This window comes from Temnothorax americanus, unplaced genomic scaffold, assembly GCF_048541705.1.
Source record: "Temnothorax americanus isolate GAGA-0224 unplaced genomic scaffold, ASM4854170v1 Scaffold62, whole genome shotgun sequence".
Lineage (NCBI taxonomy): Eukaryota > Metazoa > Arthropoda > Insecta > Hymenoptera > Formicidae > Temnothorax > Temnothorax americanus.
Window position 1 is genome coordinate 351,485 of NW_027509769.1, and position 27,322 is coordinate 378,806.

The 27,322-nt window shown below is 38.6% G+C and overlaps 1 protein-coding gene across 1 annotated transcript in view; it reads left to right on the forward strand.

Moving 5' to 3' along the window:
- The first annotated feature begins 585 nt into the window (after positions 1 to 585).
- The window catches only part of LOC143905497 (protein amalgam), a 91,472-nt gene continuing 64,735 nt past the window's right edge, over positions 586 to 27,322 (forward strand). Inside the window, exon 1 of the mRNA XM_077420943.1 lies at positions 586 to 703. Coding sequence (XP_077277069.1) covers positions 631 to 703 — 73 coding nt within the window. The 5' untranslated portion in view covers positions 586 to 630. The remainder of the gene's footprint in view (positions 704 to 27,322) is intronic.

Here is a 27,322-nt window from a genome sequence, read left to right on the forward strand (position 1 = left end):
AATAAATTCTTAATTTTAATATTGGAGCACATTGTTCATCAACTTTTTCTACTTTTAATTTTATGAAGTCAATTAGTTTATCTTCTGAGAGGCTCAATTGTTTTCGGTAATAGACAAATCTCTTTAGACATTTTGATAGATTTTGACAAGAAAAACTGTTACCATATACATGCATACCTACTTCAAGAAAAGATATGCAGATATTTTCGATTCGAGGAAGTCTCAATATGTTCCAAAGTTTTTCAAGGAAGTAATAACGAGATTGTTATGTACCGTACATCTTGCGTTCGCATGCATCCCGTGTATGTATGACTGCACGTATACTTCTCCCTTTCGCCGAACATGTGTACGCGGCGAAACGCAATTGCGTCACGTTTGCGCTTCGTCGCGTTCGAGTTTGTATCGCGTTTGATAGTAAACAGAGATATTTCCGCGTCTCCTCGCCGTGGTCCGTTCGGCTCACCGCGGACGACGCGGAGTCGCGTATGTGCAGGACGCACGGAACGAGGCAGCAGCACGCAGGCGCCCGCGTGGTTGGCGGCAAAGCGGAACCGCGTCGCGACGGTGAGCGTCGCGGCGCCCGGCGCGTTTACTCCTCAGTTGACGTAGCCGCGTCGTCGACGTAGCAACATGCTCCCCGTTCTCGCGATCCCGGTGTTCTGCGTCGCGACATGGGTATCCGCGCTGAACGATCCGTCATCAGGTAAAAATAATTCATCCCCCCCCCCCGGCAAGACGCACGACTTTCCCCGCACCGATTCTGCACGATCCGAATCAGCGTTACGCACTTTACGCAATTATGCAATATAACATTTTCCCCTCTCGATGAATTTCATCTTAGCCGTCCCCGACGAGAACCGTCGCGCGATCGAAACCACTGCCAAGCTCGAAGGGCCCTCGCGATCGAGATCTTTGTGAGCGACAGGGAAAAAGGGGTAGCTCGTTGCATTGTTTTTATGACTTTTCCGCACGACGTCTGCGTATTTAACCGTGCACTCTCTTTCTCTCTCCCTATCTCTCTCTCTCTTCCTCTCGCGGGTATTTCCTCCGAGGAAATTTTACGGTCGGATTTTACGATTGCGGTTTGTTTATTACGTGGATGATAAAAGTCAGTAGGTGATTACGAGCCGGCCGTAATTTAAACGAACGAGATTGGCCACGATCGAGTCGCCTATCCCGCTGTATCGCCTCACGTCACGACGAGTCGCGTCGCTTTGTCGCCAGGAGCTCTGCTCCGATCCCGCGGGAACGATCGTAATGCGGTATCGCAAAGCGAGTTTATGTTATTCCATTGATTGCGATCGTGGGATACGTTGTTCGATCGTAAAAATTTCTGCGACGAGTCTGTAACCACAAACACACAACCATCAAGGCTCCTCGCTCAATTTTTCTTCACTGGGGCGTTGATCTTTCGAATCAACATTACTGATGATGTCGGAAACGAAAAATCTTTTGTTCCAAAAGTTTCCTCGCATCGATTGAAATCGCGGTCGCTAGCCAGCTAGTGTCTGCCGTAAATGGTAAACGGGAAGTAACCAAAAGTGGGTGTGAGGGTGCGCATTCAAATGGGAACGCATAGAGTCGGCGTTGTGCCATCTCATTATCTGTTTTGTTCTTTCTTTCGCGCACACATCGGTCCTACTTCTTTTCCGTTCCCTCTTGGCCGCGCGCAAACCCCCCGCCGCAATCGTTCCTATGGCGAATCGTGGCAAGTATAAATTATCACGGGCGGAAGTTAGCCCAGCAAACTTTCCCTTATCCTTTTGCGTGATAATAATTACTCCTCTTTCTCGACCGGTCGGCTGGGAAATGGGTTCTTCAGCCGTCGGCTAGGACACCTTGCGTAGATCGCGCCGGCGATCATCCGTTTATTCGCGCTCCGGCCCGGGCGCGATTACTCGTACGTCTCGCGATGGCGGGACAAACGGCAGAAAATTTAAAGGGAGGTAATCGCGAGATTTCCGGACGCCGCGGCGTGGCCACCGCCGCCGCCGCGCGTCGGCACGTGGGACGCCAGCGGGATTAGGTGCCAGTGAAATACGCCGGCGCCATTAAACGCGCCCTGCGCTGTAATCGCGCGGGCTAATGACTTAACGTCGAATTATCACGCCGTCGACCGAAGGCTCCGTAAATCCACTTGGTCTCGCCCGCCCGTTAATTGGCCGCCTCTTACCGCCCGAATTAGTCCCGCATTAGTTGCAGCCGGGTCGAATGAGAGAGGCTTGACGCTTTTTAATCCGCGTTCTCGGGTCACGTCACATCGCACCTTGATAAGGCAATTCGATAAGGCCGATAATAAACACATGCTCCTTTAAATCTAGTCGTCACGTGAGTTATTTACGCTGGAATGCCTCTCGCAAAGAGATATCGATGAAAGCCGTGCGCGCTAGAGACTGTGACTTACGATTTTTAAAATTGTTAAGTCCTCTATACACAATATGCAATAGCCGTAACGTAAGACGTACCGTAAGAATTCACCAATTACGCTAAGTATTTTCGAACCGTAATACTGTCATTTTTAAGGAGACATGAGGCCAATTCGTGTGCGGAGGCCCTTATACAGCCCTAATTTATGCACGACGCGCCACGCCGGAGCGAAATTTTTATCGTGCACAAATAAAACAGACAGTCTGGATTCAAGCGTATTTTATGCATTTTGCGAATTAGCACGATTATTCGAACACTACTCGCGTGAGCATTTTTTACCAAGCATTTATTATATCAATATCTCTCTCTTTTTATGGCCGGTATTCATAGTCGAATCTTATATTTAAGAGCGTCTTAAATATGATCTTAAGATGTTATATGAATCAATCACAGAGCCGTATTAGCATCTTAAGACATTACTTAAGACAGTTTTAAAATAAGATCCGACTATGAATACCAGCCTATATATTTTTATGGATTGTGGGGCATTCGATTAAATTTGTATATCTTTGAAAGTTTTATAACCACGATCAAAACAATTAAATACTAACTTGCCTTGCTTGCAATAATACCGGTATCTTATAAAAACATATCTGAAATTTAGTTTGTATTTCGTTATCGTAAAAATCGCTGTTTATATCACAATATTTTATTTTCGTATCCGTACGTTATGAAGATTAATAGATGAAATAAAAATATCGAAAGTACTGAGAATTTAAACAATCAGTAAAGTAGAAATTTCTACTGTAAAATTAGATTTTTTTATGTTACAAACTGTTAGGCCATTCGAATTTCTTTATTATACGCAAACTATTTTCATTAACAAAATAGTATAAATTGATCACAAAATATTCCAGATTTTTAATAAACTATACTTGCAAATAACACTGTGGAAAGTATCCTTTCAAATAATATCATGTTTAGTATTTATGTAGTATCATTCATCTGGCCTTAAACTGTCATTGCTATTTTAAATCAATGTATCTGCGGCGTGCACTTGAAGTCATGAGAAATATATCTGTTGTATTCTGCTTATACAAGAAAAATGTGGCAAATGGTTGGCCCGATCAATTCTACAGACTTTTTTTCACGATCACATTTATCAGCAGTTATTAAACGCGCGACATTGTGTGTTTTTAACCGTTTATTACGCCACTCTCATTCACAGTCTAAATTGATTGTACAGGTCACGAGCAATTCGATAATGGAAAGGCTAAATTAATAGTTAAAACGAGTGCTCTCCTTAAAGGCGAAACGTCAATTCACGGAAGGAGCAATTTGATTTGTTAAATACATAACTCGGGTGAGCGGAACAATTACCGCACATTTCCTATTTCGAGGTGATAGCTCGACGGCGCATGATTGACGCGCAGGCTATATTTTATTCACCCTAGAAACGACTTACACCTGCTATAAGTTTCTTCTTTTGCCAACGTGCTTTTATTAATACGTACTATAATTTCTACCGAATTAACTACGCTTGACTTTTTAATGAGACTGAAATCTCTTACTCTTTTACCGAAATTATATTATCTGATAAGAGATTATTTATATAGAAAGTCAACATCTCGATAACACAAAAGTTCTTCAATTAAATAAATCTTTTTATATAAGGGGATTTCGAGAACTTCCGTCGTGGTTAATTGTAGATATAGTCATCTTCTAATTGAGCAGCTATTTAATTGAAGACTTAATTATAAAACTTTAATTTGAAAATTAAATTGTTGCGATAATATTATAATTTTTATATCCTTTATTATGAAAAATTCAATTAAATCTAAATAAAGGAATATGTCTAAAAGATGAATATGAGTACGAAACGTATATGTGACATTTATTAATTTTTATCTGTTTGCTTATTTTTGTACATCGCGTATGAAATGTAATAATTCATTAAATACATAATACAGCAGCGATCTAAGTAATGAATAATCAATATAAAAATATTGTGGGGTTGCCGAAATATGACAAAATCTCGGAGTGTGTATTACAGATTCTTCAAGGGATCCGACAGATTCTCAGCGCAGTGAAATAGTCTTTGCTAATAGCATATCGCGCCAAGCAATTAATTGCGGGAGTCTGTGATTGGTAAATCGTGTGATATTTGCCAGTGTGATTTTGCATTTGATTGCACCTAATTCGCAAACAGCAAACCACTGTCGACACACCCCCGTGTGTTTGTACGCAGAATCGGTATTAAACTGGCAATTCCGTGCCTCGCGCTTCGAAATCTCGTAGTAGCGAAATACGAACGCGTACGTTAGATAAATATGCGCGCAGGCAACACATGTATATATATATATATATATATATATATATATATATATATATGTACGTGCTTTTGCACACTCTATCTTCAGTACGTGTGCGGTTCTCAGTTTTTTCCGTTCCACGCACCGCTATTTCTCATGCACCTACCTTTGGCATGAGCAAAGAGGAATGTATAATGACACGTGCGCGCGGTCCACTGCACCAAAGTGCATCAACGCTATTCGCTTACGATGGAAGCTTTCTAAAAACGATAAGCTGCGAATTATGTTTCTCCTATTTCTGATCTTAAAATGTATTTCCCACCCTTTTCATTTACGATTATGAATTGTATAATATTAGGATTGAATATTATACGTACATGCAGAATATTCTTAACTTTTCACCGAAAAAAATAATACAGTCTAACCTTTATGAGGTGTCTTCGTTTGTCAGAAAATAATACGACACTTCGTGACGTATTACACAGTATATGTATACTGAAATAGTATTTTTATTACGAGACTATAAAAGTTTATCTTAAATTTCAACAAGTAAGTTTTGGCGTATAAAGCCTTTTAATTATTTTATCCTCGTCTAGCTCGCCACTAAAGTTGAGTGGGGTACTTATCGAGGACGGTATTATTTTTGAAGCTGCTTAACTTATCTGCGACTTATCATATTTTAATGCTATTATTAAATGAAGTTTTATTCAAATTGTGGAGTAATATGTGAACTTCTTGGATCCTATATATATATATGTTCCAGTTTTTATATGTTATACAAAATTCGATCACATTTTTCATTAAGTATAATCACGGCAAGTAATATAGGCGTTTTACAAGTATACAGATGTATGAAGTCAGTGTTAAAGGCACTAACATTCTAATGCGATTTTCCAAATGTTTTGTAGATGCATGCGCTAAGAACGTAGAGACAATGCGATGGTAAGATATGCAGCGCCCGGGAAACTCATTAGGATAGAGAGCAGCGATACGTTTATGCATTCGGTGCATCGTGATATATCGAGGGCGACATCAAAGTACAGTTCACAATTAGCTCGGTGCTATCGCGAAATTAATTTCTTTCACGCCCTTGGCGTAGGTGTATGTACAACACGAGCGCGCTTTCACTCCTAAGCTAACGACTTAAATAAGCCATTGGCTGATAAAATCTTTATGCATCTAACAGTGATATTATCAAGCTTATAATAAATAAATTGGTTCACAGATTTACCGCCCGCTTTTCTCTTTATATAAAATAATATTAGAAATTTAAAGATAATAATCTATGTATGATTATTATTCAAGATTAATTAATTAATTTTTATTCAATACATCTTTTGATCTTACTCGAGATTTGTGTACAAAAATATCAATTCTTGCCGAAAGAAATGTTTTCCTTTATACGTATAATGTAGGACGAAAATTAGCTAGGTAGGTATAAACAGTGAGGTATGCGCGAGAGAATTGAAGACTTACTCTGTTCCATAAACTCGCATGGGAGTTAGCTTCACAGAGAACCGACGGGGGGTTAAGCGAAACGTTTTCTCGCGGCAAGAATGGAATTGTTAAACAGCGTTTCCGTGCTTGCGTGTGCATGTCCCTCCGCGAGAATGCAGGCTAGACACCTGCGAGGTGATACGATCTCACGACGGGGTCGAGTGGGACACGGCCGCGTAAATTATGGCGGCGTTTTGAGTTCGCTACTGCGAATTCAGCTAACGACCTTTTAACTTCTCGCAGCGGCAGATCTGCCCGCGTGTTGCGACGCGAGAGGGTGCTTTTCGACGATGACGATGACGACGACGACGACGACGATGAAACGAATTGCACGCACCGCTCCGCTATTGGCTCTCTGTATTTGTCTCCTAATTGTCACGCAAACGGCCATTGCGCGCATATATCGGCCGCATGCTTGTCCTCCTACGATCGACCTGACGTGCCGGGGAACACGGACGAAATTGGATCATTACATCGAACAGACGAAAAAAACGCGCAACGTGTTAACAGTAACGTTATTGGGAATTATGGCGAAGCGAACGTTGTCATCGATTTTAATTCAATTTTACGGTTTCGCGACCTTTACGAATGCCTGTTATCGTGATCACCGCGGTTTTACCATACCTTCGTAACGATGTTTATAACAATATGTCGCCAATCGGATATATACGCACATCTCTGTTAACAATCTCACGTATTTCTTATCGGCTATTTTGTAAAACTATACACGCGCCTGCGTGTATACTTTTAATATACTTATTAACCCTGATTGATGCAGTATATGCTCTCGTTATGTATATATTACCGATGTATCTTGCATATATGTAATGTATAAAATCTCAAATCAGCTTATATAAACCATATCTATTGAATATTTTTATTTAAAATGTTTGTTAAATGTCTATTTAAATATTTAAATAAGATTGTTAATGTAACTTCGAGACATATATGTGATTCGAGATATCATTAGAGTGAAAACAGGCAATATCTTTAGATTAGACTGATTGAATTATTATGAAAAATTGATTTGCATTTGTTATTATAAAAAATTAAGGTGCCTTTTCACGTTAACGCTGGACGCTCATTTTCAGCAAGTAAAAATTTTCAGAAATAATATCTTTTATTTATATATGTATCCATAAAATATTATTACTTGCAGATATTACTTGAAAATAATTAATATTTTACGTATTTCGAAGTCTATGTTTGATTGTACTGGGACGATTAACGACGATTCAGCGAGAGAGAGAGACACTACGCTGAATATTAAATAAATTCAACTTCATTTCTTTGACGCTAGCGTCAAAGCGAAACCACTACGTTCACCTTGTTGACGCTCATTTTCAGCGTCTCATGAATTGGCACCTTTAAGCGAAATATTTCTGAAACATGTATTTAAATATTTCTGAAATATGATGCCACAAAAGTTAATATCGCAACACTTAACATAGATGCAATTATTATGCAATTGATATGCTAATATAAATGAAAATACAGTATCTATTTAAATATTTTTGAAATATATACGACATCACAAAAGTTATTAATATTACAGCAATTAACGTAGATGTATTTATTTGAAATGTTATAAATAGAGATACAGTATCGAATCAAGGTATTTAGATATAATGTGTAGCAAGAACGCGAAATTTCACGTTTAAAATCAATTCGAAAGTCAATATGACTTTTATGTTGACTCGCAAGCTTCTGATTTTCCTCTGGCAAATATAATAGATATATTGCGGACGCGCGCGTTAACTGCAATCTGATTGCTTACAAGCTTAATGTTGCAGATTTTTTTCCCCCCATATCTTTCCCCTTATCTCTTTTTCAATGGCGTGTTCTGAGTCAGATATGTGTAATTCTTCATCCTCTTTAGATCATGCTAAGGATTTGCGCGTTGCAAAAGTTTAATGGCTAATTAGCAATGATGTATCGCAGGGCAACGCTAACGACGTTCGTCGAAGAAAAAAGGAGCATTTATCAATGCCGCATTTCAGCGCCGCGGCCTACGACATAATATCGCTTCCGTAATTCTGACACTGCACTGTTTTTTCGTTTCTCACAACTATATGTGATTTTCGTATCAGGGAAAATGTCATGGCTGATCTATAATAAACATTAGTTACACTTTTTCGTTGTCCTGCTTTGATTATTTTTCATATTATTTAAGTATTACATTTTGATATGGTTTTCCACGGCAGATTTATCTTGAGTTACTCTACGTATTAAATCTGCAATGATTTAATAAATTTTAAAAATGATATTTTATGAAGTGAACATGTATTACTTTCTTCAGAATATATGAGTTTAATATTAAGCGATAAAATTTAATTTACCTTAAAAAAATTTTTTTATGAGAAAGATTTATTTAATTTGTTAAAATTTGTGGTTTTTTGCATACATATACACCATTGTATATAAAAATTATTAATATTGTAATATTTTTATCATACAAAAAATTTACTTTAAAGTAGCCCAAAAATTCATATTTATTGTGAAAATAAATGCGAGAGATTTTAGTCAGCTTGCTTATTTATTTTACGTACCTTTTTATGTTAATTAACGTTTCATATGCAAATGCAAACATTTATTTGAAATAAATAGTTGTATTTTGCTTATTATTATTACATTTTATAGTGACAATTACAAGATGTTATAAAATAATGAGAATTTTGATAAATATACTATTTTTTAAATAAATATTTCATTACTTTCGTTATTTGAATCTTATCGTTGTTTTAATGAAATCTTACAAATGCGATTTAATTCCTTTTGGTATAAATATCTTTCATGTCATAAGTACACGAAGAGTCAGAATTTTCCACCCAAAGAAGATTAAATTTCTTAAATTACATCTCAAAACAGGAACTAAAAAAAAAAATTATTCTTAAATAATTTACACAATATGTCGTTAGCGCAAATAAATGGAATACTTCAGAAATGGATATAAAAATTGCCGATGGCAATTGTATTTTTCTCTGCTTTATTCAAAGATCTCATTAACAACAAAGCCATTGTACTAACTCTCTCTGTGATCCTTATTACTAATTAACAAAACATTAATAACTGTATATATCATATATCACGCAAATTTATCGCTTGTCTGAACTGAACTCGTCTTCGTGCTCCCGCAGCGTGGTAACTCTTTCGCGAATTAACAATCGTAAATTAACGATCCACCCAGAGAGAGATCTTGACAAATATATCTCTTCTCTTTCTCTCTCTCTCTCTTTCTCTCTCTCTCTCTCTCTTTCTCTCTCTCTCCCTCTTTCTCTCTCGCGCGCGCTCAACCGCATTCGCCATCGCTCCTTCTCGCGCGCAATCAATCACTTTATTTCGTAGGCTGCTCGATGAAAAATCACCGAGGTCGCAATAAATCACAAAACCGAGTTATGAAAGATCCACACGCGCGCGCTCGGCCACCGACCGAGACGGGCGCGTGATCGCCATAGCTTTCGAAAGCGCGCACACGATCGTGATCCGGATCGCTCGAATTTTTTTTCACAAAGTTGCATTTTTCGGGCACGGGCGATAGAATAACGCTCGCGTAATCAGGTGCGCATCTCTTTACGGTTCTTTTAGTGTCAATAAAAATAAATAAACTCGTCCGCACCCCCCTGTCCGGCGTGTCGAAGTTTGTGTATGTGTGTCTCGAATATACGCGCCGTTTGAGAGATGATCGAGATGCGGACACAACTTTCACGACGCTGCGCCGCACATTTACGCCCGAGCGGACTTCAACTGTATATATCCTCGTCGTCCGCGTCGGCGAGTTATTCCTCAAATTGTTGTTGCCCGAGCGCGGATTCGAACTTGCTCGGACCGGCGGCGTGTGTTGATTCCGAGTGAGGGGTTCGCCTTTATGCTCGCGTTACGACCGGTTTGACAATTCGCGCGGATTCTAATGACCGCGTGCCCCACGGTTTCCGTTTGCAAATGAATTTATTCGCCGGCGCGCTGTTTAGACAACGACCGAGAGGTAGGACGGGTAAGACCTTGTTTTCCTCGACATTTTACACTAACGCCGCCGCTGTTTACGCGTCTTCCGCGACGTGAGTCTCTCGCGCGCTTTAGTCACGGCGCATTACACCCTTTGGCGCGTAGGGGAGGCGTTCGAATGAAGAACACTCGATTATTCATTCCTAACGCGCGCGGGCGCGCGTGTCACGGCGACGCGGTGTCGCATCTTAAGAAAGTTACGCGCGTGAGGAGTGTTTTTACAAGTGAGTCGGCGCGCGGGGCAAAAGCGTTCGTGATAATTGCTCATCCAAACACGATGACTATTTAAACGAAGACCATACCGCGCGTTCCTTCCCGAGTTTACTCGACCCAGTTCTATTGTCTCCCTCTTCCCTGCCAGATCATAGGATTTCGAACGACAGTTCAGCAGAATCGAAGATTATCTTGAGCACGGAATGACTCCGTTCACGATCGCGGCGCACGATAGAGTCGCTATCACTCCCCGGGAACCGTTATGCGGAAAATGGAATCGCTCGTTGCCGCCGTAAGCCGATGGAGGTCTGGTTTTCCAGCGTGTCGGCGGACAAGCGGTGGTAGAATCGGGGTATCCAATTAACGGCACTCTTCTTGGGCGAGTGTTTAACCTCGAGTAAAGGCTGAAAACCCGCTGAAATACGAAATTCTCGTGGCCCGATTAACTCCGCTGCGCCGCGAAATCAATGAGTAACGGCGGGAAGAAAGGTGAGCAAACGGGTGGGCGAGCTATTGGGCCAAGAGGGGCAGGGGGGAGGGAGGAGGGAGGACTATATAACCACCATTATCAACCTCATTAAAGGTACCTACTTACCCTCCGTGGTCGCTCACCCGACTCGGGCTAAACTCTTCACTACTGCCGCGAGGCTGCCCGCCAATTCATTCCCGAATCTCGTTATGCGCGCGCGCAAGTCCGACACGCCAAGTATTTTACAGTCAGTTATTTAACCCCAATTAATTAGTGTTCTATCCTTGTGCCGCCGCAACTTTTCCCCTAGCTACACTCACGCCCGCGCTTGGAGCAATCGTTGTGTTCTCGCCGCGTGCCGTATCAGGCTACTTCGTTACAGATTATCATTCCAACGCTCGCGAACGGTCTCGCACCTGGTTTATTTTTGTTCCACTTGTCTGTAGATTTCCGGCGCTATCATATTTCACTGCGGCTAATCGTCGAATGTACTCGTCGCCCTCGTCGACGCGACGACGAATGTTGGCGGCAGTAGACAGTAAAGCTGGATTCTTTAATTTTCTCTTAATTGCTTGTTTAATCATGCTTATCTTTTTAAAAAGAAGTCTCTGTGCCAGATAATTAAAAGTTTTTATCATTTCTGATAGTCGTAAAAAAAAGAGAACAATTTATATTGAATATAATTTTATTTATCGAAGATTTTCATTTGATTCTCTCTCTCTCTCTCTCTCTCTCTCTCTCTCTCTCTCTCAACGATCTTTTCTTGGTTATAAACATTTCTTCTTTCCATAAAAATCCTTATTTTTGAAACAGAAGAAAGTTCTTATGGTTAGATTAGTTTAGTAGCTCCCTGTCATTCCTAAATATCTTTCCACGCAGATTATTATTATTAAGGACCAGAAATAAATGATAATCTAGAAAGATGACCGAGTAAGGTGGCTCATATAAAGTCTCCCATTCAAGTTGGATTATCTCCAACTTCGGTGATTATCTCTAACTATATGAATGAGTTATCCTAAAGAAACAGTATTCCCTTTACGATAGACTACTTTCGTACTTTTTCCTCTTTTATGCTTACTTTTCAGTAACATTTTGATAAAATTGAGCAGTTCAAAATAGACAATTCTATATTATAAAACCATTTGTCTGATTATCTTCTTTTTATACTTCAGAATTTAAAAATAATCTTAATCTAACTCCTGCTTGACTCTGAAAAATCAATAGATATTAAATAATTGAGTATAATTATTTCACAGGGCTTGAGCTTCATTTATTCGTATTTAGGTTATCCTTAAATTTGTAAACTCTAAACTAATTCATTTGAAATGTGTTTGAAACTACCTGGTCATATTGCAGGAAACACAAATGACCGTTATGTTAGAGTTATTGTCGTCTGCGTTAACAAAACGTCGGCGACATTAACGTAAATTACATCTTTGGTATGACGGTCTATTGTCGTACACTCGTAATTAACTCGATCCAACTAGTTTCTTTTGTGGTCGATAAATTAGTACGTTCTCGTAACTTTGAAAATCAACGGAGATCTGCCAACGCAGAGAGTCTCACATTTGCTTGTACCGAGGGCGTTTGTGTACAAGCCGTCGCCTCGATCGATCACGTTCCGTTTTCTATGACTACAACGAACGTACGAACGGTTTCCGTTAACGAAGCTAGACAGATTACATAGTAACCCAGCGTACGAAGCATTTTTTTTACGTCAAAAGCGCAGATAATGAAAAAATAAGGTTTTCTCCCCGATCAGCTCTTTAAAAACTTGATTGCCCAAAAGATTTCGATGCATGTCATGTGTGTGCGCGCGCGCGCGCACTCATCGACCTCGCTACTCTCATACTCTCTATCGTATTCCTCGACTCACTCGCTTCTCTTTGGTACTCCTTGAATCGTTTCTCCCGTTACGCTCCTAACTCTTCTGCACCTCTCGCGCGCGCGCGCGACTTTACGACATCTCGGGAAGTTGGGTTCTCTCCTTTTTCCCTCGCTGCCAATGCCCCATATATTTCGGGCATCGCCCCTTCTCTTCGCTCCGTGCTATTTGATTATCGTCATGAAACTCACTCGGCTATCTCCCGAAACGCCCGCTCGCGTTTTCTTATTTCTCTCCCTGCGAACGTATGTGGCACTCGAGTCTGAACGGTGTCTCTCGCAAATAATCGCAGCCGGCGTTTTCTTCGATCTCGCCCGCCCGACCGGCTTCACTTCACGATATCCTCGCCCCATTTAATCCTTCGCGATATCCCTGGCCGTACGTGCCACAGAGTATACGTACACATAACATATACCTATATATGTATATATATATGTAGTATAAAACTGCCATCCGTGACTGTGCCCGGCTCCGTCGTTTGGAAATCGAGACGCGCGCGCTACTGAAAGTCGCGCGAAGCGTCGCGGTCGTTAGCAGGATTCCGGAAGTTTATTCGCGAGAGCGTTCCGTGCGGCCGATTTTTTTCGCGTTTTTCCTCCAAAGGACAGTAAAGCTCTCGGAGTGGCCGCGCGCAGTAGCGAGTGAAGTGTCGACAGTTACTTTTTATACAGCGACAGAGTAGACAATACTTTTTATACAGGGACTGTCGGTGGTTTACACTTACACCGTCCGGTTAACGTAGACGCAGCCGTTAAAAGCCGTTATTTTGTATCTTCTCCTGGAGATGAGAAATTGCCTTGCAAAGTCCTACTTTTTCTAAGGATTAGCACGCATGCCGTTCGCGCGAGACAACGACCTCTCACTATATTGTCCTGCTGCAAGTTATACTCGGGTTTACGTCACGAAGCGCGTCACTCTAAATTCTACGGCGGCGCGGCAGTCGTGTCTTGGTGTGTACCTTTCCTTTATTTCTTTGGGGAGAAAAAAGGACGACAAGAGTCCAACCGGAAACGCCTCAACGTTGTGGACGTTTAATATCCTGGCTTAATATTACAGGGAGGGAAGAAGGTCTTTGTCTTCTTCTCCCATTCTGATTGGTCCACCCGTTCTACTTTACGATCCACCGCAGCTGGCCACAGCTCGTTCTTCAGCGGCAGCTTGGTGTCCCGCGAACGATCGAAATCCCATTTTCCACTGTCACAGACCGTCCACTTTTTCTTGAAACGAGATTTCTGGGCTTGCGAGAGCGCCGTTCTCGTCCTTAAAGTCTAATTTCGCTTGGATATTATGCGACATCGTATTAACAGACGATATCCGCCGGATTTCAATTTGCCGTAAAGGGAAACAATTTATTTCCCTCGGAAAATTTATATACATATATATATATATTCTAAATGGTTCTTTCAGTTACCTATCGAACGTTTCCCGTTTCACTTAACTGCTCGTTTAAATATTTTATTGCATATTATTGTATAATACTGTATATCTGTCAAGCGAATAGATAAAATTAATACGAGATAAATTTTATGATCATTTTCTCGCGAAACTCAATAGAATCACTCGAAAACACGTTTAAACACGATTGTTAAAATCACTTTCAGAAGTAACAGAAATGTCATTCAAAATAGTATCGTTTTAACGGGAATTACATTAAATCGTATTGTACGTCGTCGTCCTTTAATTAATTAAACTTCGGTTACATTACAGGGAATCTCATGTTTCTTATAAAAGAGACGTGTATATATATCTCAATTAGACATATTATTTCGGAAACGGAGCATGTAAGTGACTTATTCGTGAATAGTAGGATACTATTGTTACGCGAAAAGCGACTATTCTCGCGTATAACCGCGCGGTTAATTGCCAAACACTGCTACAAATGCGACATTTGTTCAGCTCCAAATCTGAATTTGCTCACGCTTTTATGGCGCGCGCGAATAATTAATATTATAGTAACTTGTACACACATAACACAATCGAATTCCTTCGGGTATCCACCGTTTGATTGATCATTATTACCCTTCCAGTGAAATCGCATGTTTTACCCATCAAGTGTCCTTCACGGATAATTAAAAATTATCCGCGAGGAGAGAAAGCGAAATCGTCTATTTCACGTGTTTACTCGGCGCGCTTAACCGCAAACGTTATCAACGTTATAATGAAAATGAAGGGGTTGGTCATGTTCTTTAAAACAGAAATAGACGTGTCGAACTGAAATAGTCGGGCGAAGTTATCACGATTCCCATTACTCGCCAATTTAACTCGTCGGTCATTCACGCAGATCTGTTCCGCGGCCGATTCTTCGTTCTTACGAGAGGTCGCGCGGGCCACGTGCACTGTGCACTCTCTCTCTCTCTCTCGCCAAAGCGATCGAAAACCCATTTACACCGTGTCACCGTCGGCCGTTTCTCCTGGAGGGCAAGACGAGCGTTTCCAGAAGGATGGCGAATAGGAACGTTGGACATGCCTAGTGCCTTGATGTACCGCAGTAGTCCGTTCCTCGAGTGCCTGTTCGTACGCGACTTGTCACTGATTTGCGTACGTTCAAAGGGCAGGATCTGCGTGCTCGTACCGTCTAATGGGATCCTTTGTGCGAGCATGCGATTGTCGGCCGCAATACATATCTGCATGCACGCTCGTGTAATGCGTTGCACACACTTACGGGTAACTCGTTACCTGCGTTACAGCTTGTGCGTAAAATCGCGTCTCGTGATGTTGAACATCCTTGCGAGGCTCCTTCTTTGTCACACTTAAAATATGCTTAACAGTTACTTACAGATTAAAGATTAAAAATTGCCCGACGAGCTCGATTTGATGGGAAATCGTTGGTTTCAGTGACGACGCCGTTCGGCCGTGAACATTCGTGTTTAAAATTTTATTTCATTATTAATTAATATCAATGACTTTATATAGAGAAAAATCGTATGATAAATATGATTATCGATTACTAAGTTTAAATAGGATTTAATTAGGATTAAATTTATCGACATATTTATATGGATATAATGACATATTGGGAATTATACAAATGATTAGCTGTGCATCGACATTATTAATCCCTTATATTTTTACGACCGTTTTTAACGGAAGTCAAGAACATAGATTTGAACAGTATCATGCATGATATTATAGCATTATGGTATGTTACCAATCTTTGATATAAAGTCACGAGAGCATGAACGTACATATAAGATTCTGACTTGCTGAGGGGGTGCAGATGGGGCGCAAAAAAAAAAAAAAAAAAAAAAAACGGCAGGTGCGCGCACGTATGGAAACCGTAGAGAACTCGATGAAATAACCGAAACGTCTGCGTGGCGCCAGCCAGATCCACGTGACGGCATCAAGTTTTCATTCGGTGCGAGATCGCGTGTCACAAATTACCGGTATCGCGGCCTCCCTCCGCGCCGGCTCGCCAAATCGATTTTCGTTGGACGTTCGGATTTCCCTCGGTCGCCACGCGGGCTGCTGGCTCATCGTACCGGTGCGCAATGCGCGCAGGTGCCCTTCCGCCGATGATGGTAAGCCAAACAATGGACGCCTAAAATACACGCTGCTCGAAGTTCATTCGCGATCGTGGAAATTAAAAGATAGAAATTTCGGCGAATCTCACATTTTACCGTGAATTTCTATTTAAATTCTTATTTTATGCAATTTATGGATAAATAGTGCAATGCGAAGGTGTGTTCCAAATAGTTTATTTAAATTGCGAAAAATAAGTAATTTTTTTAATTTTAACTGAAAAATGTCGCTACATAAACGATGTAATTTATTTTTCATTCAGAGAAAGTTTTAAAATAGTTTTTTTTTACGTTTTTTTTTAAATTTATAAATTGCAATTTATTCTGATATAATAAAATGCAAAATTTGTAAAACATATCTTTACGCTCGAACAATGTTTTTATTAATTAGAGATTATAATTTAATTGGATTTTAAATAGTTGCGTCTAAAGTTGTTGTAATGTACGTCTCGCAGAGAGTCCGATGAATTAGATTCAATTCCCTATATCATTTTAACCAAACTTTCGTCATAACTTTTATTTATCTTCGCGACCGTAATTTCACGCAAGTGAAATCACAGTAAGTTTAATCTGGCAAAAACACTGTCCGGGCGTCGCGTAATTACAACTCATTTTGTTTTATTATTTAAATAAACTTATCTGCAGATATAATCTGACCATATTAAAATGCTTTGATTCATAAAAGATAAAAAAATTCGATACATAATATGGTCATTCATAGAAATAAGCTTTATATGGTCGGATAACAAATCCTACGCTCACAAGATTATTTGTTAAGATATGTAAATAATAAGAGTCGACGATACTTGTACGGCGCGAAGCATTACAAATACCTGTTAATTGTTATGCACCGATGAACAAAATTTTTCTCCGGGGGACATTTTTCCCAGGGCAAAATTCTCAAGGCGAAAAGGATGCGGCGCTGAACGAGTTTTCCTCGCTCCACCTGTTTCCGCAAACTATCTTACCTATTCCGCCGTGGATATAGAAGACACGTTGTCGCTAAATTGTGTTTTAAGCTCAAACTTTACGCCGTTCTCCAACCTGGGATCTTACAGTACCGTTATCCGTGCTAAGTGCGCCGCCAGGATGTTCCCCTTTACAAATCCGGGACCGGGTGACATCGTACTTATACACACGTATACATAAACGTTTGGCGGGACATATACACAAGCGCCGGAGCGCGCGGACGTTTCTTTGGCGGCGTGACGCGCGCGCGGTATCTGCAGTAATGAGATGCATTAAGTTTCAGTATAGTTCTCCGGCGTGGCGATGAATTATTATTCATATCTACATTACGTCGACGCTTTGACGGTCCCATACATCAATACGTAAATTGGATATTCAGATGTGACCATATTTTGTTACGGATGCACTTTGCAAGCTAATTGCTAATTAAGCTATATTTCACGCGGGTAAGGATATTCGTTCGACCGTGCATGTAATTTCATTGCGCTACACCGCGCATCGTAAATTTTTAACCTGACCGATATTCTAAAAACAGATAGACATTTGTCTTCGTTATTCAACGATTCTTCGAGTGACGCAGTTTTAATAGAAATTATGTTAGTATTTAATCCTGATTAGGAAAAATTTCTAAACGACGATGGACTGCGAAGTTTTCCGCACCGTTGCATTTTTGTATTCACGAACGCAATTGGTCGAAACTCTGACAACTTCCCGTTCATTGGGGATCCTCAGATCCCCGTGGAATTAGCACTTTGTTAAAGAGTCGGAGAAATTAAAAAGAAAATGAGGGGAGCGTTTTCCGCGGTGCACCGGCTCTACGCGGGGCTTCTCCCTTACGGGAATTACACGGGAACGGTTCTGCGGCCTTAAAACTATCTTTTAATACTTCGGAACGGCGTCGTTTGTTCCGTGGCGGTCGTTCGTATGAAACCGCGGCGAATTAATAGAATTTTTAATTAAAATGTGCAGTAATTGTTCTGAGGAGGGAGGAATATATGAGGATGGCCGCAACGGCACGAACAACGAAATTGTGTGTTGGGTACAAACGGAGAGAAACACTATGCGGAAAAAGGCAAAGCGCGGGGGATTTATAGATAGAGAGTTTATTACCTGAATCTGATTACGACAATCGTAGAGGATTTAATCTCGCGACAATTTCGTCGCTGCAAGTGCATCACTTAAATTTGAATACGTTGTTATTGCCGTTGACGTTCGTCGGTCGCGTCGCATCAGGCCGTTTTATTATGCTTGTATTGTCTAAGCATAAACATCTTTTACCTACTGCCAATTTTAGCGCCAGACATTAAACAAATATCTTATTTTGTTATAAGTTATAAATCCTTATAAAAGTTATAAACCCAGTTACAAATCGTTAAAAGTTATGTTTGATAAACACCAACATAGATGATAGAAAATGCTAGCAAAATAACTTCAATTTGTTCTCCCGTCAACTTTCTATTTTGAAATATTACTGATATAAACTTCTTATCTATCTTTATTAAACAGTTTTCATTGAACGCGAAGTCAATACATATTTAGACAAAATAAAAATATTAAGAGATTTGTGTATCTACATATAAAAAGTTTATTTTAAAAAAATAGTTATGGGAGCTTGTGAATAAAAATTGGCAATTGTCTTTCTAAAAACAAAAAATATTTGGCGGAATTGGAATATCTCTTTGTCGAATGCTTGTATATTCCTTTAAATGTACGAAATATCAATATCGACATTCAATTTCGCAGATGCATTCGCAATAAAATTATTATGGGAATAATTTGCGTTCGATCTCGTTTTATTATAGCTAGTTCGGGAACCATATAATTTGCAGCGCGAGTGGAGTTCTGTTGTAACGACGAAACTTTTCTCCTTGAATATTCTACCGTTTCGAATACGCAAGTTCTCGGCATACTACGCAAAGCGAGATTTACTGATAAACAATAGACCTCGATATTCATTAGTAAATTACGTAATTGCATTAGCAATACCTAGGCATTTCGACCTGATGACGAGCACGCGCGCGCGTATGTACGTGTATAAGAGCGTGTGTTGTATCGTTCGTTCTGAAGCAACATACTTTATAGTCGCTGCACCGGAAATAGTTGTACGTGGATAAATGGTGAATAAATTAAAGCGCATTGCATGCACTCCGTTAATTCATTTTGCCAACAATTAAGCCTCGTATCGTGATGGGTCAATTCTGAAAGCACCTTATCCTGATTGCACTTGCCGATCGTGATTGCAACAGATCCGTGTGAAAGGCATTGTAGGAATATTTTTCTAAAAAGGCATTCTAGAAATATCATTTTATATAAATATCGCGTTAAACTTTTAAATCGTCAACGATACAGTAATATGAATACAATTGTTACAGCCCCTTTTCACGATACACTTGCGCGTTGAATATAAAAAAGCTAGCAATTCAAATAAGATTAATATGAACGTTTAATAACAAGCTTTATATAACATGGAATTTATAATTTATAACAACTATTAACGTGTATGTATAATTCGACGTGTGAATAATCCAACTACGACACATTTATCAGATATAGCGGATCATGTTAAATCCTCTTTTTCTTCTTTTTTGATGCCGTTCACTCAGATACAATGCTTCTTTTATTGAATGTTATTTTCATGTAGCGCTGTATTGATTTTACAAAAATGGTCTCTTTATAAGATTAAAGTCATTGAACATTGCGGATGCAACGCTACAAATACTTCTATTTATATTGAATAGTCTAACAATAAAGTTGAATTATAAATTTTTAATTATCCAGTCTTAGAATTAATATTAATGTTAATATTATATTATCGAAAGACTTGTTACAAGATAGATTTCTGAGAACTGTCAATTGCATCAATTTTGCGCTTTTATCTGAATACAAATTAAAGGTAATTAAATGTACTTTTGATTATTACATTAAACGAAATAAATCATGAAATATTCAGCATTTTGTATTACAAGTATTACGATTGGATCTCATAATTTTATATCCTATATTTTATATAAGCTAATGAAATGCAGAACAATTTATAATGCACCTTTATCTGGTACAACGTCAATATATATTCAAAACGGACAAAAAAAATTTTGTCGGGAAAATAATTGCCAAATTTTACCAAGTAGTTATTTCTCTCGCGATACAGTCTATTACTATATACGTTTTTGGCGGGATTAATGAAGTTTCTAAGAGTTTTCCTGAATAATACGGGGTAAGGTAAAAATTAATTATTGAAAGAGTACATTTAGTAGATGAATGTACTCTTTTGTGCAGAATCACCGGACTAGGTAAAATTACTAAGTTTAGTAATTCTGGTGGTGTAGTACTTCCTTTACTTAACCTGTAGGGCATGAAGGAACGAAAATTTTAGCATAGTACTAAAATTGACAGAATCTGAGCGACTTGCTCAAATTACTTCTGTTATTATTTATACATTATCTGCATTATTTATTTTTATTACAAATAAAATCTATATCATATATAACCAGAGATTGTCAATATATAAATTAAATTAAAAAAATATACATTGAATAAAAACGCATTTTTATAATGTTCCTTATATGTAAAAAAAAAAAAAAAAAAACGGTCCACTTATTTAACCGCCAGAGAGTTTCATAGTATAAAATATTAAAGTCATCCGTCGAAAGTAAATTGGTACTGGTAAAAGATGCTCAATTCACATACTCGTCTAACTCCGTGATATCGCTATTGCACGTAACCGGGCAGTCTTCGATCGTTTCGATCTTGGTAAGCCACCGATCGATGAATCGTCTATCATGGCCGCAATGGCGACCACGTTACGTGGTGTGGTGGCCTCCCGTGTGTCTGTTCGAGAATAGGGAAACCACGACTGCTGCAGATAGGTGCTGGCGAAAGACCGCGATAACGCTTATCTGCTTCCTGGATTTATTGCTGGCGCAACGAAAACGCACCCGCCAGCCGCGCTTCCCTGCCCATTCCGATGTTAATTAGCGTATTCTTGGAGTGTTATAGATTATAGTTACGACGTCTATCGGTGCTAGCCGAGAACAATGCCGAACGAAGTGACGACGTTGGCATACTTTTGATGCCGGCGGACTTCGCGACACGCTATGTTACCGCCGCTATGTTTATTCGTTCCACTAGCACCTTTCGCGGCCTTGGGTCAGAGAAAAAGTGGTTTTCTTTTAAAAAAATAATCGAGATCTGCAAAAGTTTAACCGTACGAACCACGGTGCTTACCGTGGATTGGCCGCGTTTTATGTAGAACATTTTATTATCAAAAATGTAGCGCCCCGCGAAGGAAAATTTAGTTGAGCCGCTAGCTAATTTACATGATATCAACATGCAAACAATGGTTCTCTTTATATAGAAACCGTTTATTGACTTTTGATTAATTGGTCTGGATTTCAGAAGAAATAAAAAATGCAATCAAAATCGATATTTACAAAGTGGGCCAATACTATTGACAGCTTAACTTGTAATTGTGTTTAAAAATATCATGCGCGGCATTATTTCAGCTGACCTACTTAGGTAAGCACACATCACATTTCACGCATTAATTGTGTGTAATAGAATAAATCAAGGATGCATATTGTATATCATGTAGTCGCGTCGAGTCTTTTAATCGTGAACAATCATGTATGTACATATAAAGTAGGTGGTAGAATTATACAAGTAAATGCTCGTGTATAATTCTTATTTGTGGGTGAATTTCGTAGAGAAAGAGAAGAGTAAGTTCAGTTATCATAATTAAGGATATCTGCATAATAGTACAGAGACATGCGGATAATACCGCCATTAACGTGAAGAATTAAGATCAATTAAATTTAATATCTATAGAAGATTGAAGCTTCATATATTATTAATTATTATAGATTATTAAGATTAATGAATAATGAAATTTATATCAAATTTGTCGGCCTTGACGCCGATTTCAAAACCATTTTGTCTATCTAGGATCAAGTGTCGTGCGTGTTCTTAAAGCTCCTGCCCTAACAATAGCGGGACGGATACGTAGAACGTCGTCGTCCCGTTTATCAGCGCCGCTATACGTTCGGTGAATAACCGCCAACGATTCAAACTATTCGCGTTGCCAAGTTTATTACACGATTCTACGGATAACAACGTTGCGAATAGCTGGCAGCATAATCAGGTATGAGTTTCGCGCGCCGATTACGCAGTGGATCCGAAGCGGCTGAACTCGATTAAGCAGACGACAGCTCAGGTTCTAGTTGGGATTAGGATCAAAGTCCGGGGTTTATGGGACACGAGATGTCTGGTTTAATGCCTTGAGGTTCCTGGCGTGCGTTCTACTATCACTCTCTCTCTCTCTCTCGCGCGCGCGCGGTCGCTTCTCCGATCCGTATTCCGATGATTCGCGCTGCGAGTCCCGATCCCTCGGACCTGCGACCTTATCAAAGTCGGGATGATTCGTGCCTAGATTCGTTAGTCCTCTTTCACCTTTGCCCACGCGTTTATTCGTTAATTAATCTGATTTGCGTATACACACGCTGCCGTCGCAAATCGCTGTCGTCGCGCGAGTACGCATTTCCAGTTTATGTCGTCGTGACGTATACGCGATCAGTCCTCACGCGCCGTTCCATCCATTTGTGGCGAACCAGCACGTGATGAAACCGCTTCGTGACTTTCTGCTATATCTGCGACCGTATCAGATCGAAAATCTCTGATACCTTTTTTCGCTTATCTGAGCAGACCCTTGTTTCATTCGGGTGTGCAAAGCCGGGACGCGTAAATTATTCGTCGTTAATTACCAGGAAAAACGTATCAGAACGTCACTTCACAATCGCGCTAATTATCTCCTGACAGAGGAGCGCCGCTCGAAGAGGCAGATAATATAATCACGAAGCCTTATGAATTGTTGAATCAGATTTTAGTGATAAATTACGCACCGTTAATCAGATTGTTGACTGAGTATATTTTTGTACTACACACGTTAAAAGAGGATATGGTCAATTCAGGAATAAGATAAAAGTGAAGATAAAAGTAGAAATAGATCAAAGATATGATCTTGTTAATAAAAACTGATCATTATTTTTTGTCTTCAGCGATTTAAATTTTAAACGAGAATCGAATTGAATTTCAGAGAATTACTTTTATATGATATATTTTCAAAACAAGAAAAAATTGCACGAATAGCACGTTTGAATTATTCCAAATATAAATGTTTATGAGCATCTCACGATTTGCTTTTTAAATGTTAATAATTGAACGAAGATAAAGTTAGCACTGTACCGTCGTAACCCCGTTAATGTGACAAAATGCCTTATGAAATATTGGAGCGTCAATAGAATTTGTCGGTGAGGAAAGTAAATGATTTATTTTCGCGTGACGATAATTCCGGGAACCTACGGCTGCTCGAAATTGCTACGATTGCGGGGATAATAGGAAGCATTGTAGAAGGACACGCAAGCACGGAGACAATCTTGCGTATAATATTCCCAAGAACCGTTAACCGTTTAGCTTGTTATACGCAGCGGGTAAATTTCCGGGGCGTCTTTGTGTCCCTCTCTAACTTTTCTGCCGGCAGCGCCGCGAAGATCGCACTTGGAAATAATTAAACCGTGGAACGTGCTTTGGCGCGAAGGAGGACACTGAGGAAATGCCCATTGTTATTCCGAGAAGGCGCCCGATCCTTCCTCCGTTATCGAGGAATTAGACGGTAACACGAGGAATTAAACAAGGATTTGTGTGTGAGAGAAAAGGCGTAATAAAATCATTAAAGAAGTGATGTACGGATAAAGACGAGAGCTATCGGGGATTGCAGTAAATGGCCAATTGCTTTAACGAGAGTCCGGGTAAAGGAATCGTTGACTCTAACACGTGAGGATCTAGAAATGTTTAACTTCATTAGGGAAACTAAATCGCTCGGATATTTACCTTATGATTTGGAAATGTAAGAAATGTAAGTGATATTTTTTGTCTTACATTTCGTGAATTTATTATCTTTTTAACTCGTTACTCTAATATTTTTTATTGTTTTATTTATATACATCCAGGAATAAAGCAACTACATTTTTCAAATTAAATATTTTAATCTAATTAATATCTTAAATATTTTATATGAGAGAACAAAAAATATATTGTATTATTTATACGCGTGTTCGGGTTATCTTTATAAATTTATTAAAGTATAATATTTAAAAACTTTTATTATATTTAAATAAATTTAATTTATCAATAAAAATTTAAAATTCTTATTGCAACACATATATTTATATATATATTTCGATAATAATATTGAAAAAAATAATTTATTTCATTAATCAGGTATGAACTAACGAACCAATATTGGCTATAATTGATTCTCTCTCGTATCTTGATCAGCCCGATCAGTGTAACAATTCCATCTCGTGTAACGTACAAACCGCCATGCGGTCAAATTTCATCTCCGATTTTCATGTTGGTACGTATATATTTTTGAGATATTTTTCATGATGTTATGAGACGAATAGTGCACCACACCACGTAAAGAAGTGCGACTACTTCATCTTTTCTCCGAGTGCTCCGGAGACGCGATTTTGCCGCAGAGTGAAGGAATCACGCCGACTGAGATTGTTTTCCAATTTCAGAGATACGATTTATATAACAGCCCGCGATCGCAGTGAGTGTAAACCTTCATGGAATCCCAATAGCCTCAGGGGCAAACAACGAAGTGAAGTACTGTGTCTGTGCTCGCTTCTTGGGCGATCGTCGAAATCGTAACGATATTATTGATACTAAACAATTTTTATACCCGCGTCGATAAACGTGGGCTTCTCGAAAATCCCCCTTAGGGAATCACCCCTTAGACTACCATAATTTTTCGACAATCGGTTTATCGTCGGTTTGAAAATTCTTGCTAGAACTGTAGAATTTCCACTATAAACGTGTTTAAGTGAACGTTTAAGAAATTATAGAATTTTATTTTGAAGTACGATTCTACTTATTTTGAAGTACGATATCCTTCGTTTTTTAAGTGAACTGTTATTGCATCGCTTTTTACATTTTTCAAATATCTGCTGTGCTATTTATCATCGTCGCAAAGTTTAATAGCGTATCGTAATATAAAGCTACTTCGGGCCAGCCACGGAGTTTGCGTTATAATAAATGAATATTGTAGTATTATTTAACATCCAAGAAAATACTTCGTTAATTTTAATTTTGCTATTCATGATACATATCCAATATTCACTGTTGCTTACCGATTATTTTCCTCGACGCTGACCGATTGCCTTTTACCATATGCAAAGTTACATCTAAAGATCTAAACATACATGTACCATATATTGTTGTGCCCGTTATAACTAAACAATTAACGATACTTTGAATTAAATACCATCTTGAAAATATAAAAAGAACGCGAAAATACTTTGGCTACATAACCATCGACTTTTTCGTACAAACTGTTTTTTTATGCGACAGGATGCGACTTGCAAATAAGTAAATAATTTTATTGAAATTTTATTTAAATTAAAAGTTGAAAGTTATTTATTTAGCCAAAGTATTTTCGCGTTTTTTTTTTATATTTTCAAATAAGTTGCATATTTTATTTGTGCGTACATTATTAACCCTTAGCTGGCACTGTGGGGTATTAAACGCTCAAGTCTAATTCAGCTTTAATTTAAGCCCTCCTATAGTAAGAAAATGGTACTAAAAATGGAAGAGTTACAATATAAGAGTTATGAATTTTTGAGAGAAAACAGTCATTTTTTCGTTTCCTTTTGCGTTCTCCAATTTTTTTCATACTTAATATTACATTTTATTAAAATAACCTATGGCATTTGTTAAAACAACATTCAAAAACTATCTTGGAATTTTTTTAAGTAAAGAAAATCAATAGTTTCCTCACAACAAGCATTTCAGTGGTGGGGTCTGAAACGGCCCCAGTGTGTGAGCTAAAGGTTTAATTTTTTTATAAAAATTACCTAATTGAAGAAAGAAAGAGAAAGAGAAAGGAAGGAAAAGAGAGGGATAGAAAAGGTTAAACATAAAAAAGTTGACGAAAATATTTTAGCCTTTGAGTTATACGTATTATCTTTGTAAGATATAACGTATAATATAATTCGAAATCATTAAGATGAAAAAAGTTTTTGATAGCCATTCGTCACATTAACATCTGATATCAAACGTACATGATGCATAAATTACATATGCACGCACACACGCACGTAATATGCATATGTACAACTACACATAGTTCTATATATAGCGGCAAGCCAAGATTTGTAACATATAATTGCATAAGAATGACAAAATGTACTTTACGTGCAAATGTTAATAGCATTACTATTAGCGATGTGTACACAATGGCCACAACCGTAGTTGCTTCATACTGTTGGTTGGTCAAATTTACTCCAATGAAATATGAGCACTTTTATCACGATAAAATAGAAATTTCCATCGCGCCCATATGAATACTGTTACAGACGCGGCGCTGTAATTTAATGATAAAATGTTTTCATCAAAGTTAATTGCTTTATAAAAATGTAAAACCGAAATAATGTCCTTATTTAGGAAATGGCTTTTGCAATGAAATAAAGTGGCGTATAAAATATTTTACACAATCTGACATGTGATTTTCATGAATTCAAATTCATATTCTTATCAATAAGTTTAACGCGTATGTCACATGATATAATTGAGTATGCTTCGAATACAGCTAAAACAGTTCAATTTCTTCCATACTTTTATCGCCCTAATTCCTTATATTAAATACCATTTTAGATGATCTACAATCTGTGATATAATTAGTTACATATATGTATGTGCCTTCTGATTCTTTAAGTTCCTTATATATTATATATACAATATGTGAAATTATATATATATATATATATATATATATATATATATATATGTTAATAGAATATCATATTCCAATCTAATTTAATATTCTAAATTATTAACTATTATAAGTCGTTGTGTAGGTATATACTATACGTATAGACATGTATCATATCTTGCGTATCAAATTCTAAAGTTGGAGCCTAAAGTTGGAGAATTCTAATTTTTGTGTTCTTATTGCCTACCTATTCTCTTATATTTTGTGTAATGGAAATGAAGCAGTATAAAATCAGATAGCTTTCAATGTTTATACCTGTTCGGC